This window comes from Petaurus breviceps, unplaced genomic scaffold (assembly GCF_028583685.1).
Source record: "Petaurus breviceps papuanus isolate PSGF00001 unplaced genomic scaffold, PetGlider_PUasm1.0 176, whole genome shotgun sequence".
Lineage (NCBI taxonomy): Eukaryota > Metazoa > Chordata > Mammalia > Diprotodontia > Petauridae > Petaurus > Petaurus breviceps.
This window is the reverse complement of record NW_027185771.1, coordinates 26297149-26319654: the sequence shown is the minus strand read 5'-3', so window position 1 is coordinate 26319654 and position 22506 is coordinate 26297149. Positions and strand designations below refer to the sequence as shown.

The window sequence follows — 22506 nt, the reverse complement described above, 5'->3', positions numbered from 1 at the left end:
TTTGCATTCCCATTACACCCTGGGGCAAGTGCACAATTTACCACCACCTAGCTGCCCCTGTATATATTTTGGAAAGCATCTAGACCTATGAATTTCTGAGTGGCAGGGACTGCTAGTGTGTAAACTCCCTCCACTGATACACAGTATGTGTGAAAACTTCTTTGTTTTTGTAAAATAACTTGACTAATGTGCATAGATAAAGAAAGAAAGGTGACTGTATCACCTAAATATGACTGAATATGGAATTCAAAAGATGAGTTGATCCCTAATTGTAATATTCAATTCCATTATATTTTAATGACAGGCAGTAATGATCTTAATAGACTAAGAAAACTTAAGTTTATTACTTAGTTACCCAAATGCATTTTTTCAGTTGAGAATTAAATTATAAATACATTCTTCATTAACTTTCTAATAGGAACTTCATTTAAGTTCATTTTAAATCCTGTGAGTGAATATCATACACAGAAATTCACATACATACACAATGATGTATGTGTACAAGTCATATCCTTATAATGCAAAAATATTCTCTGATTTTTTTAAGACACTATTCTGAATGGTGATTATTGTTTAGGAAAGAAAAGGAACAGTTCTTCACAATGTACAAACTTCTGGCCCCTAAATGTTTGGTTTCTTGTTAAGCCTATGTTTGGGAAGACTGGGTTGTTTAGATATTATCAAATAGGACCTTCATAAATTCAGGGAAAGATTTAATTCAAGACTTAAAAACAGCTAAATTTCTGCTTTCGGAAAAAGCTATAAACACACACTTTACTAAACTGATGTATAATTGGTTAAAAATAACAATAAATAAATCTCCTGTTTTAAAGAAAAATCTTCATTTTCAACTCAATAAAAGTATCAAAATAACTTCATTAAATTTTAATTTTTTCACTTAAAATTTGACCTAAAACAATGGTTTCTGATCTTTGTAATTCCTGTTTGTCAATTAGGCTGATCTATTTTTAAACTCCTCAGCATCTACACAGGAACACCTAGTATGACAAAGATTGTTGTCACCACAATATTTTCTCTGTTTACCTGAAATTCTCCACGCTGTTGTAAAATAACTATAATCACTCTTAATAGTATAAGTCATATCAACACTTCCCTATGTCAATTCTGTAAGGGAGAAAGAGTAATATATCTTTTTTTTTTCTTTACAAATGAGGCAACTGAGGCAATCTCAAAGTGGTTAAGCAAATTGTCCAGGACTACACAGCTAGGATATATCAGGTCCAAAACTTGCAACCATGTGTTTTCAGATTCTATTAAAACTGATTCAGTCATATATCCCTATGCATAGTCAGAGTATATAAAGAATGGAAAGTACCTTAGAGATCTAGTACAACTTTCATGCATTTTAAAAATGAGTAAATGGAGGCCACAGGGAAATAATATGTCTTTCCCAAGGTCATACAGCTGATTAGTAACTTGAAGTAAAAATGTAATTTCAATGGCATTTGCCGCCAGGTCTACTTACCTGTTTCTGGTTCAATGGAAAAGTACGGCTGTCCCTCCAAGATACTATACACCAACTTTGCACTGTTTCCATAAACAGGATCATCAGCATCAGTAGCTGTTACATTGGTTACAGATGTACCTGATTGAAAAGAAAATACTAATTAACACCTTATGCTTTGATGAAAAAATAAACTTTCCAATCCGTCGCAAAGGTTTTGAATATGTACAGAAGTGTATGTGAGAAAAAAGAGAAGAGGGGGGTATTTTAAAAAAGAAGAATAATGCTCTATATATAACTAACAAAATGCTAACCCTTGAGAGAATAAATCCTGCTAGACTGGAGGAGTGTGTAAAAGCAAATCCTCTTTAGCATCTACATTATTTAAAAAGATCCTTTGTAGCTTGCATTCAAAAGGAACTATTCGATCCATATAGACTAAGAATATGCAAAGAATCTTATCAAAAGAATATGAAACACATGGTTAATAATGCAACATGACATGTTGCCTTTGAGTTTTACAAAAGTATATCTAAAAGAACCTGGAAAACTTTGCCACAGGCCTCCTCCAGCCCAATATAGCCATTTGGGAGGATGGTCACATTTTTAACCTTACCAACCTAGAAATGAACTAATACCTAAAATTCAAACCTTGAAATTCTGTGTTCCATCTGTAGGCCTCTGGAGGGGCCTGTTCTTCCATGTCTTTAACTTTCTTTGTCATACAAGCCTAATCCTTTGACCCTTATTTGAATCTTTGGTTGCCTCACCCATTCTTAATCTCCCAATCCTTTCCAATCAATCAAAAACAGTTTATTGTATGCCTACTAAGTGCCAGGCAGGGTGCTAGGAACTGGTGCTACAAAGCAAAAATGAAACAATTCTTCTTCACAAGGATTTCCCATTCCATCTGAAGAGATAGCAAGTACACATATACGCTTATACAAAATTTGTACAATATTTTATTTTTTTCCAATTTATTTATTTATTTTTAGATTTCAACATTCATTTCCACCAGATTCTGAGTTACAAATTTTTCTCCCCATCTTTTCCCTACCCCCATCCCAAAATAGCAAGCCTACTGAATACCCCTTCCCCCAATCTGTTCTCTCTTATATCCTTCCCCATTGCCCCCTTTCTATTAGGGCAGGATGGATTTCTATACCCCAGTGTCTGTATATCTTATTACCCAGTTGCCTGTAAAAAATATTTTTTAAACACGTTTTTAAAACTTTGAGTTCCAGAATTTTTCTGTTCTTCCCTCCTAACTCTCCCCCACGGGGAAGATAAGCAATTCAATATAAGTTGTACATGTGTAGTAATGAAAAATATTTCCATAGTACTTACATTGTGAAAGACTAACTATATTTCCCTCCATCATATCCCACCCCACAGTTATTCTATTTTCTCCTTTGACTCTATCCCTTTTCAAAAGTGTTTGCTTCTAACTACCCTCTCTCTCAATATGCCCTCCCTTCTATCACCCCCTCTTATCCCCTTACCCCCTATTTTCCTACAGGGTAAGATACCCAATTGAGGCTGCATGTTGTTCCCTCCTTAAGCCAAATTCAATGAGAGTAAGGTTGTCCCATTCCCTTTAACCTTTCTGCCCTTCCCCTCCATTGTAACAGTTTACTCTTACCTCTTTTTCATAATTTACCCTGATCTATCTCCCTCCCTTTCTGCTTCTCCCAATAAATTCCTCTCTAACCTATTCATTTTATTTTTTTAGATATCATCCTTTCATATTCAACTCATCCGGTGCCCTCTGTCTATGTATATATGTATATACATATACCCATACTAACATATATATTCCCTTCAACTATCCTCATACTGAGAAAAGTCTTATGTGTTACAAATATCGTTTTTCTATGTAGCAATGTAAATAGTTCAACTTTCATAAGTTTCTTATCACTTCTTTTTCCTGTTTACCTTCTCATGCTTTTCTGGCTTCTTGTAGTTGAAAGTCAAATTTTCTGTTCAGCTCTGGTTTTTTCATCAAGAATGCTTGAAAATCCTCCATTTCATTGAATGACCTTATATTCCCCCTGAAACACTATACTCAGTTTGCTGGGTAGGTGATTCTTGGTTTTAGTCCTAACTCCTTTGACCTCCAGAATATCATACTCCAAGCCCTTTGATCCCTTAATGTAGAAGCTGCTAGGTCTTGTGTTATCCTGGTTGTGTTTCCACAATACTCAAATTGTTTCTTCCTGACTGCTTGCAGTATTTTCTCCTTGACCTGAGAACTCTGGAATTTGGCTATAATATTTCTAGGAGTTTCCTTTTTGGGATATTTTTCAAGAGTTGTTTGGTGAATTCTTTTAATTTCTATTTTGCCCTCTGGTTCAGAATATCAGGGCAATTTTGCTTGATAATTTCTTGAAAGATGGTGTCTAGGCACTTTTTTGATCATGGCTTTCAGGTAGTCCAATAATTTTTAAATGACCTCTCTTGGAACTATTTTTCTAGGTCAGTGGTTTTTCCAATGAGATATTTCACATTGCCTTCTATTTTTTCATTATAGTATGTTGATTTCTCATAAAGTTCTCAGCTTCCAATTGCTCCAATCTAATTTTGAAGGAATTATTCTCTTTAGTGAGTTTTTGAAATTCCTTTTCCATCTGGGCAATTGAGCTTTTTAAGACATTCTTCTCCTCATTGGTTTTTTGAGCCTCTTTTGCCATTTGAGTTAGTCTTTTTTTTTTTGGAGGGCAATTGGCATTAAGTGACTTGCCCAAGATCATATAGCTAGTTTTTGTGTTAAGTGTGTGAGGCTGGATTTGAACTGAGGTCCTCCTGTCTCCAGAGCTGATGCTCTACTCACTGAGCCACCTACATGCCCCTAGTCTATTTTTAAGGTGTTATTTTCTTCAGTATTTTTTTGGGTCTCCTTTAACAGACTGTTGACTTGCTTTTCATGATTTTCTTGCATCATTCTCATGTCTCTTCCCAATTTTTCCTCCATTATTCTTACTGTATTTTCAATATCCTTCTTGAGCTCCTCTATGGCCTGTAATCAATTCATATTTTTCTTGGAAGCTTTTGATGCAGGTGTTCTGAAATCATTGTCTTCCTCCCATTTCATGCTTTAATCCTTTTTGTCCCCAAAAAGGAAAATATGGTCTGAATGCATTTCCTCTGCTTTCTCTTCTTGCCAGTCAGTTACTTGACTTTTAAGCTCTTTGCCATGGTAGAACTCTGCTTCTAGAATGGAGAGAGCTTTTCCCCAAATCACTGGCTTTTTTCACAGCTGCCAGAGCTATTAGGAAGGTTCCCTCTCTACAGCCCCCACATGCTCTGGCACACTGTCTGCACACCCCAGGACCACCACCCAAGACTGTGATCCAAATCCAAGCAGGTTGAAACAAAAGTGATTACCCTCTGAATGGTTGCTTGCTCCCCCTACAATCTGCAGGTCAGGAGCTCCAGAAGTAGCCATGAGCCAGCAGCTGCAGCCACTGCTGTGCCCTGCCACTTCTCACCGCAGGGCAGGAGCTGGGCCATGCTCTTCTCTCCCCCTGTTCTAATAGAGTTCCTCACTGACCTTTTACTTTCACTTTGGAATTTGTGGGTTGAGAAGTCTGGAACTGACACAGCTGCTGGTGATTCACTCTCCTGAAGTCCGCTCTGGAAGCTACTGGTTGGGGCCACCCTGGGGCCAGAACCACATGGCTCACACAGGACTGTGCTCGGCTTCCAGCTTGGTGCATTAGACCCTTCCTGTCAGCCTGTCAGCCTGCCAGGCTGCCTTCAGCAGAAGATTTGTTTCTCTCTGTCACTTTGTGGGTTCTATATCTCTAAAATTTATTTAGAGTTATTTTTTTTACATGTATTAGAAATGATTGGAGTGGGAACTCACACCAGGTTTGTGCTTCTACTCTGCCATCTTGGCTATGCCTCCCTATACAATATTTTAAAAGAATAGTTACACAGGAATAAAACTTTAGCAGTTAAGGGTTCAAGAAAGGCCCCATGTGCTTGAAAGCAAGGTTGCCCACTCTTCCCATTATTATTTTATAGAGTTCTGAAATTACTAACAAGAGCAAAAAGGCAAAATAAAGAAATAAAAGGTATAAAGATAGGTAAAGAAGAGACAAAATTATCCCTGTTTCTTGATGAAATGATCACATACTCTAGTCCTGGGAAATCAACAAAAATACTACTTGAGACATCAATAGCTTCAGCAAAGTTGCACACTACAAAATAAACCCTCAAAATCAACAGCACTTCTCCATAATAATAACCAAATTCAAGAAGCAAAAATTTTAAAAGAAGGAAATTCCTCTTCAAATAAGTATAAAATATATAAAATACCTACCAAAACACAAAAAATACTTATATAGATTAAATTACAAAGTGCTCCTTAAAGAAATAAAGAATAGCTTAAATGCTTAGTAATCATAGCTAAGCTGTGCAAATATTATCAAAGTTCACATATCCTTACTGCTATAACATTCGAATTAGTGTGATACTTTATAGAAGTTAATAAAATAATAACATAATTCATTTAAAAATAAAAGACATAGAAGCAATGAAAAGAAATAGATATGAAGGGGAAATAGCACTTCCAGATCTAAAAGTATATTATAAAAAAAGCAATCACAAAACTATACGGTATTGGTTAAAAAAAAAACAGAGCTCTAGATCAATAAAACAGACTAGAGAAGCAAGAATCAAAAACAATGAAAAACAGTAACTCAATGTTTGATAAAGTGGAAAACATAAATTAACCAAGAAAAACTTCTTATTTGATAGGGCAAAAAACTCCAGGGAAAACTGAAAAGCAGATTATAAGAAATTAGACTTAGACCGACACCTTACACCATATTGTACAATATATTCTAAATGGGTATGTGATATTAACATTAAAGATTATTGTATATTTTAAAAATATAGAAGAGAAACATATCAAATACCTCAAATAACCATAGGAAGGAGACTTGTTTTTAACTAAATAAGAAAGAGGCAATTATAAAAGATAGAATAAATAAATTTAACTACTTGAAACTGAAAAGCTCATGTACAACATTAATACATCAAGGCTTTGAAGGAAGTGGTCAAATGGAGAAAAAATCTTCGTATCAAATTTCTCTGAAAAGACCTTGTTATCCAAGATTATATCTCTTTATTGATTCATATCACTCTGTCTCTATCTATAGAGCAGCTAGGTGGTACAGTGGATAGAGTGCTGTGCCTGGACTCAGGAATACTCATTTTCCTGAATTCCTGGTCTCAGACACTTACTAACTGTGTGACCCTGGTTGAGTCACTTAATCCCATTTGCCTCAGTTTCTTCATCTATAAAGTTATCTGGAGAAGAAAAAGACAAATGACTGCTAACTTTTCCAAGAAAACTCCAAAAGGGTTCACAAAGAGCTGGACTTAACTGAAGCAACTGAACAACAAAAATCTCTCTCTGCCTATGGATAGAGATAAAGATATACACATACATATATACTTAATGTGTATATAATAGTAATTCTCCAAAAGATATGAACAAACAGTTCTGAAAAGAAGATTGCAAAGTATTTAAAGCCATGCGGAAAAAAAAATGCTCTAAATCACTAATAATAAGAGAAACAAATCATAATAACCCCAAAATTTCATCTCACAACATGCAAACTGTCAGAAATGACAAAAATAGTGCCATAGTCAATGTTAGAGAAATGATGGACACACGAGAACATTATTAGAGGAGCTGTAAAATAGTACAATCATTTTGGAAAGCAATTTGTAATTATTCAAATAAAGTGGCTAAAATGTTCATACCCTATGAACCTGAAACTATGAACCTGAAACCTGAAATAAGTGGGCTTATACCGCAACGAAGAAAGTTCATATGTATATAAATATATATATATGCACATACACACATATGTATACATGCATATGTGCGTGTGTATATATACACACATATGCATGTATACATATATACATACACACATATACATGTATACATATATATATATATATACATACACATATTTACATATGTATATACATATACTCTTTCTATCTAGTTGGTTGTTGGCCTTCTTTCTCAAAGAAAGCCAAAATGACATCACTATGTTAGACTCAAGTTACAATGTATCCAACTGTGGCTAATCAGATCAATATGAGCTCAGAGTGCTCTACCACAAGTCGGACACCAATAGTCCATATGAACATTTGGGCTAGATTCTCTAAATTTGCACAGCTTGCATTTCTTTTGAGTTACTTCAATTCTGCTTTGCTCATAAAGCATATTTCCTTCTCTGATTGTATATGTGTATGCACATATACACACCTACAAATATATATATTTATGAAATTTTATAGCGGCACTTTTTGTGATAGCAAATAACTGGAAACAAAATCAATAGCCATCGATTGGGGAATTAATAAACAAGTTGTATTACATGAATGTAACAAAATATTACTGTGCTTTACAAAATGACGTATGTGTGGGATCAATACAGAGAAGCATGGAAAGATGAGAAGTGAAGCATGCTGAGTCAAGAAAACAATGTACATAATAACTACAACATAGTAAATGGAAAGAACAACCAACCACCAAAATCATCAAAAGTAAATGTCACAAAATGAAGAAGATCAAGCATGTCTTTAGTGAAAAGATACAAGACAACCCCAACCCACCCCTGCATAGAGGTACGATGTCCACTGCTATTAAACATTACATATCTTCAGACTTTTTCAACATATTTGTTCATTTTGTTTTTTGTTCATTTTTGTTTTGTTCATTTTGAACAATTGTGTTCATTTTCTTCCTCTTTAAAAATACTACTTGTTTTATAGGATTCCATCTGGAAGAGAGAATGGAGAAAGATACTTGGGATAACTGTGATGGTGCCAGAAACAAAAGGCATCAGTAAACATGAAAAAGAAAGGCTCTATGTAAAGAGGTAGCATTTCACATTTGGGCTTAGCTTTCAGGGAAATTGAAGATTCTAAAAGACAAATGGGGGGGGGGGTAAGGGAGGTGGAGGTTCATTCCATGCATTGGGGATAGCGTTTGCAGAGTCACTGAGATGGGAAATAGAGTATGTGTGAAAAATAACAAAAAGGCTCCTTTGACTGGATTATAAAATGCACAAAGGACAGTAGCATATAATAAGGCTAGAATGATGGGTGGGAATCAAGTCGTGAAGACTTTTAAATGACACACAGTGGGGTTTGTATTGGATGCTAGAGGTAATAGGAAAAGTTAATTGAGCAAGGGACTGGCATGGTCAGAATTATACCTTAGAAATTCAGCTCTTGGCACAATGCCTGCTATATAGTAGAACCTTAATATGTGTTTATTAGTTGATTGATTATTGATTGAAATATCAAGTTAGCAGCTATCCTGAGGATGAATAAAAGAAGGGCATGAAGCATGGAAGTCAATTAGGTTATTTTGATAGTCCAAGCAACAGTGGATAGGGGTCTAAACTAGGAGTTGTGAGAGGAAAGATAAACTTCTTCTCCATTTCTTCAAAATGGAGAATTTGACCATGTTTGGTGACACATTTCTTTTTTTCCAGAAGAAGAAACATGAGTCAAAATGTGAACTTAATATTACAAGAATTTACTTATTCTGACATATTAATCAGGATATGAAGTAAAGTGTTTTTTTATTGTTGACTCATTTTTCAATTGTGTCCAGTCTTTCATGATGCCACTTGGAGTTTTCTCAGCAAAGATATCAGAGTGATTTGCAATTTCCTTCTCCTGCTTATTTCACAGATGAGGAAACTGAGGCAAACAGAGTTAAGTGACTTGCCCAGGATCTAGTCTGAGGACAGATTTGAACTCAGGGATATTGGTCTTCCTGACTTTAGATACAGTGTTCCATCTACTGTGTCATCTAGCTGCCTTAACATAACATTACCAGAAAATTGAAAAATTGAATTTATTTCACTTGTTTCTTTATTTTTCTTTATAATCTCAGCTGCTCATCCCAACTGACTTTCTACACTATACTTCCTAGTTTTTTTTTTTTTAATCTTATGATAACATCAGAATAGCTGAGGACTTTCTCTTTACTCTTGGAACCTTAGGCCTTGAAATTTTGGTGGTAATGGTTTTGTATTTTTCTGGTAGTTACTGAGCTCCTTCATTCCCACCCCACTCCCAATTTAGCGTGTCAATGCAAAAATCTGTTCTGTGTGATTATGCATATTAGTTATAAAATTTGTGTTTTTCCTTTATTTTTAAAAGAGAGGGAGAGAAAATTAATTTTTAAGTTAATCTAAAAAAGACAAAAATTCAATTTAAAAAAGACATACAAAAGAAGGGAGAAAACATAGGTAACAGAGCATGGACATGAAAATCTGATATACTCTTGTACAGAGAATTTCAGGAGCAATAAAACTCAGAAGGACCTGAGCCTAACTGGAAAGGAATACTAAGAACATTTCATTTTATTTTGTTTTCTTTTGTTTCTGTTGTAGTGGTTTTTGGAGGTGAAGGAGGGCTAATGGTATCAGAGAAAAGAGGAAGATCAAAGAAGAGATAAGGCTACTGCTAATGGCATGGTGATAATTGATGATAGAGAGAAGGCAAGAAAATTCAACTCATTTTGCTTCTGTTTTTTTTCTGTTAAGAAAAATATGTAGGGCGGCCAGGTAGCACAGCGAGTAAGAGCACCAGTTCCAGTGTCGGGATGACCTGGGATCGAATCCGGGCTCAGACACTTAGCACCCACCCAGAAACACTTGGCCGTGTAACCTTGAGCAAGTTACTTAACCCCAATTACTCAGGGGTGGCCAGGTGGCTCAGCAAGTAAGAGCACCAGCCCCAGTGTCGTGATGACCTGGGGATCAAATTCAGGCTCAGATACTTAGCACCACATCCAGAAATAACTGGCCTTGTAACCTTGAGCAAGTTACTTAACCCCGATTTCTTTAAAAAAAAATGTAATCTGGGAAAGAACAAAAATGACTAATGGGGAATTGAAACTCAAAATAAGTAAAATGATAATGAGAGAGTACCTAGTTGCCCCTGATAAAAGTTCAAGTCATATGGCCAGATAGGTATATATCAGTCACTGAAAGAACTTGCAGATGTTATTGCATCATTCTTTATCAGATCACATCTCAAGTGTTTGGTTTTGGTTCTAGGTATCACATTTTAGGAAGAATGGTAAGAATCTAAAAAGCTGAAAAGGTTTCATAGTAGGTCAACCAGGGATGATAATAAGCCTCCCGCTTCAAGATCATGCTTAAAGAAAACTGGTAGAAAGAATTGGAGTGTTTAGCCTAGAGAATAAATATGATAGCTACCATCAGGTATATGAAGAGCCCTTGTGTGGAAGAGGCATTAAATGTGATTGCTGAGCTTTTGTCAGTAATCTTTGAAAGATCATAGGGAATGGCAGAGGATTCATAGGACTGGAGAAGGGCAACTTTCCTGATTTAAAAGGAAGAGAGACAGAAAGACAGAGACAGACAGAGACAGATCGACAGAGAGAAGAGTAGATTTCAAGATGATGAAAATTTACTTCAATTCCTGGGAAAAGTTGTTGAACATATCATTAAAGCAATGGTTAATATGCATCTAGAAAAGGAAGCTAGGATCACTGAAAAGCTACATAGCATCATTGAAAGCAGTTTATTGTCAGATCAACCTCTTTTCCTTTTTTGGCTAGTCTGATATGTCAAGAGAATTCTACAAAACAGTTTCCCTATTATGTCAGGAAAATATTTTTAAAAGTTTCTCATTCTCTTCTTAAGTGTTGTCTCTTGTTCTTAGATTACGCTCATTACAATTATTCAGCATTAAGATATTGCTTTGTCTTATTTACGTTTTTATAGTCATTATATGTATTTTTCCTCCTACTCTAATGCTTTCTTCCTATATTCATAAAAGTATCATATTTCTCTGAGTTCCTTATATTTGTTGTTTTATGGTAAAACAATATAATCCATAATATTCATACACTATAATTTTAAGGCATTCTTTTATCAATAGGTATCTACAGCTTTTTCCATTTCTTTGCTACAACTAAATATGTTTCTTCAAATATGTTTATATGAGAGGGAATGTTCTCGCTTTAACTCATTTGGGGTAGATGCCCAGCAATGAGATCTCTGTGCCAAGGGGTGTCATTTTCCATAATGGTTAGGATTAATGGCTGTACCAAGTGTTTATTAGTTAGAATTTTTTTCCCATAGTCTTTCCAAAATCATTCATGACCATCCTTTTCCTTTTTTGACAGTTTCTTTGGAGTGCAGTGAAAACTAATTTCCTTTTAATTTGTATTTATCTTACTTTTAGTGATTTGGAGCAATCTTCATGTGGCTGCTGATGACCTGAATTTTTTCTTTTGAATATTTTTTTTTTCATATCCTTTGACTACCCATTTATTGAAGCGTGGGCTTTTTCTTGTGTTGTTATGTTAGTTCCCTATGTATTCTGGACATCAGATTTCTATCAGGTATTTGATATAAGGATTTTTTTTTCAGTTTGACAGCTTTGCTTTTCCTGCTACTTCAATGATTTGCTTTCTGTAAAAGCTCTTTAAATTTTATATATTTGAAATAGTATATTTTAAATTTTGTGATCACCTCTATCCTTTATTTGGTTAAAAATTCTCTCTCTAACCAGTTGAGGAAAGTACTAGGCCTGTACACTAAAAAGATCAAAGGAAGAAAGACAGGACATATCTATACAAATATGCTTATAGCAACTCTTTTTGTAATGGAAATGATTGGAAAACTGAGGGGTTGGCTATCAATTGGGGAATGACTGAGCAAGTTATGGCATTCTAAATAGATGGAATATTATTTTGCTTTGAGAAATAATGGTAGGGATGCTTTCAGAGAAACCTGGCAAGATTTGTATGAAGTGAACTGAAATGAAGTGAAAAGAACTAGGAATACAGATTCACTAATAAACATAAATATTATCAAAATAAACACAATGATCAACCTTGATCTAGAGGACTCATCATATAACATGTTGTGGAATTAGAATACAGACTGAGACAGTTTTTTGGGGGGGCGGGGATTTGGTGGGGGAGGAATTGGGGCATAGAGATTTCATGAAGGGAATTTGTTTTACTCTATGATATACATACACACACACAGAAATGAAGAAAATGGGAAAGAAGGTAGAAAGAAGGAAGGAAGGTAGAAAGAGAGATAGAAAAAAGAAAGAAAGAAAAGAAGGAAGGTAGTTATTTCCAGTCTCCATTTTAAAGAACATTTTTTTTTAATACGTTTAGGTTAAATATCCATTTTAATTTTATTGTGGCATATGGTATAAGAAAATATGCTGGTGGAAATGTATCAGGTATGATTTGGAATAAATACCTATGAATTCCCTTACAATATTTTTATTCCTCGATTCTCCTAATCTAAGTATTGGGACCACTAAGCACCACATTTCAAAGGACACAGAGTAGAATGCATCCATAGAAGTCTGATGAGGTTGGGGGTGGGGTGGAGACTGAATAGTATATGCTATGTTAAAGTGAAACAAAATTGGGATGGTTAGATTAAGTATGCTATCTGTATAAAAAAAAAGTCGCAGAATCGGTTTAGCCTTTTTTTCTTAGCAAAACTGCTAAAAAAAAATAACAAGACTGTCAATAATATATTTCTGTAGCACTGTGAGGTTTATAAAGCAACCAACAACCCTGAAATTTGGATTCTGCCACATTTTAATGATGAGAAAACTGATCCTCCAGGAGATGAAATGCCCTGCTTGGGGAAGGAGGGGGAAGGGTGAAAACACTTATTCTGTGCCTATTACGTGCTGGGCCCTGTGCTAAGTGCTTTATAAATATTATCACATATGATTCTTATAACAATCTTGGAAGGTAGGTGCTAATATTAGACCCAATTTACAGTTGTGGAAATTGAGGCAGGCAAAGGTTAAATGACTTGTCCACGTCACACAACTAATAAATGTCTGAGACTGGATTTGACAAGTCTTCCTGACTCAAGGCTCAGTATTTCATTTATTGAGCCAACCAATTTAACAGCATCGCATAATTTGTAAGTATTAGAAGTAGAATTCAGAATAAACTTTTCTGATTCCAGATCAAGCTTCTATCACAATTCTACAGGATATGAAACAGAATTTCCTTAAAATTAGCGCTGTTCAAAAATTAAAGGATCTGCTTTGATAGATAGTGAATTCCCCATTACTGGAGCTCCTCAAGCAGGTTGTACACGGCCACTTGTCATTGATATTTTTAGGGACGTCTTGCTCAAGTGTAGGCAAGTGAGAATATGTAAGGTCCTCTTTATTCTAAGACTCTTTGTTTGTAATGAGGTTTTTATTTCAAGTATATTGAAGGCCTTGGAATCCTCCAACTACACTAAGAATAAAGGTAAAAGAAATGATCTCTGATTTCATACAAGGCGTTGATTAGGAAATAACTTGACTAGACTCTGTGTGTGTGAAAGAGAGACAGAGAGAGAGAGAGATGCATAGCCTCCAAAAGGGATGTTTTCATGAGCCACACTCATTTAATTGGGCAAGTGCTAGTCCGTTTATATTTCTTTTTAAACATAATATTGTTATCTTAACATTATGCTGACAACTAATCTGAAGATGAGAGAAAAGAAATAATTTGTCAAAGGTTTCATGGCTAATGTCTTGGCCTGAGTTTTCTTATGCACAAAATTAAGAGGCCAGATTACCTCAAGAGATCTGAAACTGAGATCCATGAACTTAAAAAAAAAAATTAAAGCTGTATTTCAATACAAATGATTTTCTTTGTAACCCTATGTATTTTACATATTAGAAAAAAAAAAACACTATTCTGAGGAGTCCATGTGTTACCAGACTGCCTGATGAGTTCATGACAGAAAATAGGTTCAGAAACCCTAGATTAAATTATTTTTAAATGTCCTTTGAGCCCTAACAGACCAATCCAATGGATCAGATGGCTTTGTTTTTTGAGAAAAAATTGTTCTACCACTTGACCTATCTTGGGGGAGGGGGAGGATGAGGAAAGAAGAAGGGTATAAATGTATTGTATTAGCGACTTAACTAGCAGTGCACATAACTTGACAGCATTGGGACAAATTCGTGGCTTTAAATTTGATTTGCTTCATTTTTGTGTATGAGTAGGGAACTAAAGAAAAAGAATGACACTTAATTTGACACAATAACAATTCAATTAAATTAGACTTAACAAGTATTTATTAGTGCCTTTTATGTATAATACATTTGAATTAGGAAGAAGCATAAAATAAGATCCCCTCTTTCAAGATGCTAACATTCAAATGGAGAATCTCAGAGATAAAATTTACAGATGAGCAAGTATAATCCAAGGCAGAACAAAAGTACAAGGGAAAAGTCTAAAGTGCTATGAGAAATTTAAATATGGCAAGATTGTGGGAAGGATCTTGGACAAGATGATCATCTTGTACTAATATGTTAGTGTTAGGGTTATGAATTAGTTCAAAACTAACTCAAGCTTGGGCTGCTTTAAGAAAAACATCCCACTTAGTTTTCATCAGGGGCATTGTACTTATTATGAGAACCACAGATTAAGAAGGGTATTGATAAATTAGAGATTGTCCAGAGGAGAACAAGATGTTGAAAGGTATTAAATTCATGTCATATGAGGATCATTTGAAGGAACTGGACAACTTTAGCCTGAAAAATAGAAGACTCAGGGGAACAGAATAACTGTCATCAAGGCTTGTCATGTGGTAGAAAGGTCAGACTTATTCCAATTGACCCCCAAAATAATGGGTATAAGATATTTCAGGCTTAATGGGAAGAAAACATGAACACACACACACACACACACACACACACACACACACACACACACACACCCTCACCACCACCATCACTACCACCATCACCCACCACCACCACCACCACAGTCACCAAAACCAACACCAACAATAACAACAGCAACAAGATTTTTTTTCTTTAATAACTAGAAGTGCCCCAAAGTATAATGACTTGCTTAGAGAGGTGGTGAGTTTCTCCTCCTTGGATATTTTCAAACAGAAAATTCTATCTTTCTGTTTTATATATAAGAAGCCTCATACAACTCTCACGATGGTATCTCAATTTCAAGTTGTATCCTTTTGAGAAAGATTTTCTTGAGCACAAGAAGTATCTGTACATTTCATTAGCTACAGGTCCTTAACCACACTCCTCACCCATTTTAAACAACTTGGTTTGGGCCAGGATCCAACAAGGTCTAGACAAATACAGGCTATCTACTATACCTAAAATGCACTTGCTACTCAACTCTACCTCTCAGAATACATCTCTTTCTTCAAAGTGACACCTTGTTCTACTGTGAAGCCTGTACTAATTCTCCTCAGCCAAGAATACACACACACACACACACACACACACACACATACACACACACTTTCCCTCTTCAAATTTTCCTAGGCCATTTTATCTAAATTTCTTTTTTGAGTCACTATACATAACATTAATAATTGACATGGATATATTCTATAAGGTTTGCAAAGCACTTTAAAAAACATTTTCTCATTTATTCCTCACAGAAACCCTATGAGGCAGATATTAAAGTATTATTGTACCTATTTTACATGTGGGGAAAAATTCAACAAGGTTATATGATTTGTTGTAGAGGTAAGAACACTATATTTAGTAAAAGACTGAGTTTGAAATCCTGCCTTTGCCACTCACTACAAATATGATCTTTTTTCAAGACATTTTACCTCACAAAGACAAAGTTTTCTCATGTAAAAGGGAGGGGAATTAGACTAAATGATCTGATAACTTTGAATTTATGATTCTATCATTTAACTATTATAGTCATACCATTAGTGAACATCTAAGGAAAGATTAGAACCCTGGTGTTTCTGATTTTCCAATGAATTCTTCTGGGTTTTTATTTGTTTTTTAGTCACTTGAATTCTTTCTTATTTGTGCATATATAAGATTTCCCCTAGCAAAGTGAACTTTTTAAGAATAGGAACAATCAGGGTGGCTAGGTGGCATAGTGAATACTGCACCGGCCCTGGAGTCAGGAGGACCTGGGTTCGGATCCGGCCCCAGAAACTTAACACACGCACAAAAAAACAAAAACAAAAACCTGGCCATGTGACTTTGGGCAAGTCACCTAACTCCAATTGCCTTCCAAAAAGCAAAAAAACAAAAAAGAATAGGAAAAATCATATTTCATGTCTTTATCTATAAGATCTAGCCTCATTATTTTCCCATTCACATGTATTCAAATGGAACTGGAATCTCATAAATGTAGCAGTCCCTTCTAACATTGCAGGTCACCTCCCATTTCATCCATCCCTAACCATTGTTTATGACTCTTGTCTGTAACTCCAGATGAATTCATAAATGGCAGTTGAAGGTTGTCTACCTACTATGTTTGAGGCTTTTCTTGATTTCTTATGATACCTTAAGTCTGCCTATGAAGTACATGGATTCTCCATTAGTTAGACCTCTTAAATTTTTACTCATATGTTTCTTCACAGACAACCTGAGTTCCATTTTTTATTTGTAATTCTTATTTGTAGTGTGTTGTAGGATGTCCATGTCCATCATATGCCTTTCTGCAAAATAAAACATTGCACACAGTAGGTACTTAATGTTTTATGGGACTGAATTGCAGCTTTTTCCCAGACTTTTTTTTTTCTCTAGATGATAGATCTCCTGGGAATCCATATCCTGCCATGTGGCCCATTTGAAAAATGAAAACTAAACCGCTACTTCCTTGTCAAGGAGGATATTTCTTCTAATAGTGATTCAGTACAGTTGATAGGCCTACATGCCAGAATAGATGTGTGGGGAGTTTTCTTCGAAGCATTCGTCAAATTCATACCCATGGAAAAATGGATGTTTTGAGGTTAATCTTGCAGCAGCAAAGATCCAGAATCAAACTGCAGTAGTGAGTTTTCCCTGAAAATTCATGCAGAATGCCAGCCACAAAAGCAAATGAAAAAGTAAAAACCTTGCAGGATAATGTTTCTTCAAAGTATCGACTGTTGGTTTGTGATAAATCGAGCCCCAAGTAATACCCAGGAAATATCACCACCAGAATTCTCTGTTTGCATTTTCATTTGAAACTCTTTTTTTTTTGTTCCTTTGTCAGGGCTACAACAAACTCATTTAGCTGGTGACTATAAATTTGACATGGTGCCATTTCTACAAGAAAGACGCTATTCTAGTCCAAGTTGATGTTGATCCTAATTATAATAATATAGCTGTTGTATTTCCAACTGTAGCCAACAAAATAATCACTGTTTTCACATCAGAGTGTACTAGTGTCGTTGCATATATGAACACTTGGCTATCAAGGTGAATTCCATTTTTAATAAACCCAATTTTCACCACTTAGTTGGCCTAAGCCATGATCCTGCAACACTAATGACATCCTGATTAAATGAAAGCTGCTGATATAGAGCTCAGATTTTAATTAATGAAGATCTGTAATGTGACTTCTCTTCCCACCCACCCCCATACACTGGAGGGATTCATTCGACTGGCAGTAGATTCCATAGGCGTTTGCTCTCAGTCAGAGAAGCAGTACCACAGAAAGAGTTAGCAATCAAAGATTTTACACTGCCAGGGCAAGCTGGTTTCAGTTTGCTGACAAACTGAGATGAAAGACCTTCATAAAAGTAAGATGTTTGTGTTTGGGTAGCCTGGTTCTGTAAGCCAGGCTATACTTTTTTATGAGCAAGTCAGTGTGCCGATTCTGAGCATTATTCAGAAAGAAAAACACCAACAGGGTCACAGCTAGTAAGAAAACAAAGGTCTTGCTTGGTGTAGGCAGAGATGCAAGGTATGCATGGGAAAATCTTAAACTCCTGTGACTCAAAAAACAAGGTTATTCATTCACAAGTCCCATTTGTTCATGTACTATACCCATAGAAGCACTGTCTCCTCAGCTCTGCCTTTTAGAATCCTTCTCTTCCTTCATGGCTCCACTCAGATATTCCCTCCTCCATAAAGACTTATTTCATCCTACTCAATACTCCCTTGATTGATCCTAGATAAAAGTGTCTCTTCCTCCCCCCCCCCATCAGCGTAATATATATTTATAAATTTATACAGATTTATCTGTATAAATTTGTAGCAAATTACAGCAAAGTAGGGTAATTTCTCCTGTCTTTCCTGAAGGGATAGTCTTCTCAATGCTTGCAGCATTTGGGCTGCCTCTCCATCTGTATATCTAGTTCGGTAGAGTCATCCAATAGACGGAATCAGCTCCTTTGCCCTTAAGTAAACATCTTTGGAACTGAAAATGTGCACATCCACTTTTCCTTGAGTTTTTATGTTCCCCCCTTACCCTCAAAACACGATTCTTATTTTAATTCCAGTCCCCAGGAGAATTCTCATTTCCTTAATTCTTTTTTTTTCTCTCTTTCTTTTTTCTTTTTTTAGCAACTGGGGTTAAGTAACTTGCTTAAGGTTACATGGCCAGTTATTTCTGGGTGTGGTGCTAAGTATCTGAGGCCGAATTTGATTCCAGGTCATTCCAATTCTGGGGCAGGTGCTCTTACTGCACCACCTGGCCTCCTCTAAGCAATTTGGGTTAAGTAACTTGCTCAAGGTTACACGGCCAGGTGTTTCTGGGTGGGTGCTAAGTGTCCGAGACCAGATTCGATCCCAGGTCATCCCGACTCTGAGGCTGGTGCTATTACTGGCTGTGCTACCTGGCCGCCCCATCATTTTCTTAATTCTTGAAGTCCTTATATTTACAAGAGCCAGCATGAGACTCATTCCTACTGGGAACCAGAGGAACCAACATTCTTACATGCATTACATCTGTACCAAGCTTTCCTGACATATTAAATATCACTTCTCTTTACATTATCTACACTTGAGTCAATTGACCTTCTTACTGTTCTTCATGTGCAACATTCTCTCTCTAGACTCTGTACCTTTATTTGTGCTTTTCTCTGTGCTTGGAATACACTGTCTTCTCACTTATACCACTTCGAAGTCTCAGTTTCCTTCAAAGATCAGCTTACACTTCACCTTCTACATCTTGACAATTTTAATCCTCACAGCTACAAACACCTTACTCTCAAACTTATTTTTAGGCTTTTATAATGTGTATGCTTATATATGTATATACTCTCTGTCCTGATGGGATCTAAGTTCCTTGCTTAAAAATAAAAAAAAAATGTTATGTCTCTCCAGCACCTAGCATAGGGCTTCATATGCAATAGGTATCTAATTGATACTTGTTCATTGATTAATCTATATATATATAATATAAATAATATAACTATAGCTATTCATACATATATAACTATAGATATACATACAGATCCATATAGAAGTACCGTAGATTAGATAGATATATAGGATGATAGTTCAATATAGTTATATCTATATGTAGATAGATATAACTATAGATAAATGTAGATATAGCTGTAGATATTGAAATAGAGATAGATATAAATAACTAAAGATTGATAGCTATAGATAGATAAAAATACATTCAGCCATATTCTCTTAAATCCTTCAGGTCTGTTGGTCATTACCACCTGAATGTCCCATCAATATTACAAATCCATCATATCCAAAATATAACTAGTTACCTTACACCTTAAGCTAACTCCTCCTCTAAACCGAATTTTGTTTTCTGGTGAGACCACCACAACTCTCATGATCCAGCCTCTCAACCTTGCAGTTTTTGTCAATTATTCCTTCATCCTCATGCTCCCTCCATCCAAACAATTGCCAAATCTTACCATTTCTACCTCTATAACCATGACATTTCTCACACCTATCCCCTTTTATGCCCATACTTATAGGGTCACTGCTTTAGCTTATATCCTCATCGAATCTCAATAGACTCTAAAAGCTTCTTTGTTAGATCTCCCAGCTTCTAGTCAAACTTCTCTCTACCGTCTTCCGCAAAGTTGCCAAACTAACCTTTCTAAAGAATAAGCCTGACTATGTCATTATCCTACTCTAGAAACTTTAACAGGTCCTTATTGCCGTTAGCACAAAAACACAATCATGTCAGCTTGACATTTAAACCCTTCAAATTACTCCCATTTAGGTGCTGTACATTCCAGCTAATATGTCATGATACTATTTCTTCTCCTAACCCAACCCCATGAAATGACAATGTATTTATGATACTTTTTAATTATATTTTATATCTACTTATTTGTGTGCATGTTGTTTTCTGTGATAAAATATAAGTTCCTTAATGGTAGGTACCATTTTATTTTATTTTTTGTCCTTGTATCTCCAACAGTAATACAGTGTCTCTCATACAGTAGACCCTTAACAAATGATGTTCATTGATTGACAAATATAAAGCTATTGATTCCATCATTATTCAACCTTCTAGAGACCATTTTTTTCTTCCCTGGAATGTAAGTAGGAGGTAAGACTCTCCTCACACTTTTACAAAGCCTTTGTGTCCCTATTACCTTTTACTTTCAATTACAATTATCTGTGCTCAATCTACATCCTCACTGGTATAATGTCAACTTCCTGAGGACCCACACTGTGACACTTTTCGTTGTCAAAGCCCTAACTCCTAGCACATGGTGTCGAACATAGTAGGACCTTAATAAACATGTGATACAAGGTTGCTAAAGCAAAAAAATCAGATGGAAATGTAAGAACATATCATTCTAGATGAAAAGAAGGAAAGTTTTAAAAAATAGAAGCTTTAAAAATAGAAAGTTTTAAAAAAATAGAAGAAAAAATAAATGTATTTAAAAAAAATACATTTTGAAGACAAATGCATTTCTGACTTTCTCCCACCATCTTCCAACTTTTGATCTGACAGTTTGATCCAATCATCTATCTCCTCCTGACTTGATAGGCACATTTCCAGAAACAGTGGATCTAATGTTATTATAGACAATTCTTGCTTTAATATTCACATATATTTTAAGGAACGGAAAGTTTGACACTGATACTGGACACTAAGCCAAGAAATACCTGCCTTTGTTATTTTGTCTATATACACATACATGCAATAAATAAATAAATAAATAAATAAATAAAATGAGCCTTTTCCACAGTGAGCCTCTTATTGCTTACAAATTCCACAGGTACATCTATGTGGTACAATCTACAGAGTGGCACAGATTTGCCATGGCAACCTTTTTTTGGTTGTTGTTGAATAGCAAGGTAGCAATTTCAGAAGGCCTGCATTACTTGTTGACGTGTAAATTATTGCTTCTTTGAAAATGAAGGAACTCATTCTGGTTGTTTTGAATGTATCCGATTGAGCCCCCCTAAAATTTTTTTTACATTTTTGTTGCAGGAAAGAATGTCCTTTGTTCACTGGTATGAATGAAAATTGCTTATTCACGTCTACAATTAATTAGGTTCCATCAAGGATACAGGTGTAATGCCTTGATGGGCTTACTGGGAAGAATAAGTGGTAAAAAGAAATGGTGAAATCCTTCAAATAGTTTCTTCCCCAGATCCCAGGAACTGAGAAGCATTTTGAGTTAGTGCACAGGGCAATGGGCTTGGACTCAGGTCTTCCTGGGTTTAATCCGCCTCCTATATTTAATATCTTGGGTAGCAGGAGTAAACCATTTAAACCCTCTCTGCCTGAGTTTCCTCACCTATAAAAGGAGGGGGTTGAAATTGAGGTCCCTTATAACTCTAAATCTATCCTATCAAAGAGATTTGGAGTTGAAAGAATTGTGTTTTTCTGACATGGATTTTATATTTTTGTGTGAGTGACAAAACCTGAACTTTCTTAAATCTGTCTATATACTGTCTGTTCAGCTCCAGATTGGTTTATTTACTGAATTCTCAAGTATATTTTAAAGTCTATATTGGTATTGTGTTAATTTACAAAAGATAGCTTATGATGTATAATTCTGGCTATTATGTCATATCTTGTTCAGTTATTATTACTATTCTTGTCATTCTGATTCTTTTTATTAGCCACTATTCTGAAACAGGCTCTATGCTCCCCTCCCTGTGCCTAACAAAGTCCTCTGTGTTTCAGACCCAAGTAAAATGAGTGCGTGTGTGTATGTGCGGGCATGTGTGTGTTTTAATCTTGTCATTTAATTACAAATATACATGCTGCTTTTTTATAGTGGATGGGAGAGTAAGTATGTATTAGTACAAAAGAGAGA

General features: G+C 35.5%; 1 protein-coding gene across 1 annotated transcript in view; it reads right to left on the bottom strand.

Annotated features, from left to right (window-relative positions):
* The window catches only part of CDH8 (cadherin 8), a 527584-nt gene that overhangs the window by 285295 nt on the left and 219783 nt on the right, over positions 1-22506 (bottom strand). The window contains exon 4 of the mRNA XM_069085836.1: positions 1487-1606. Coding sequence (XP_068941937.1) covers positions 1487-1606 — 120 coding nt within the window. The remainder of the gene's footprint in view (positions 1-1486; positions 1607-22506) is intronic.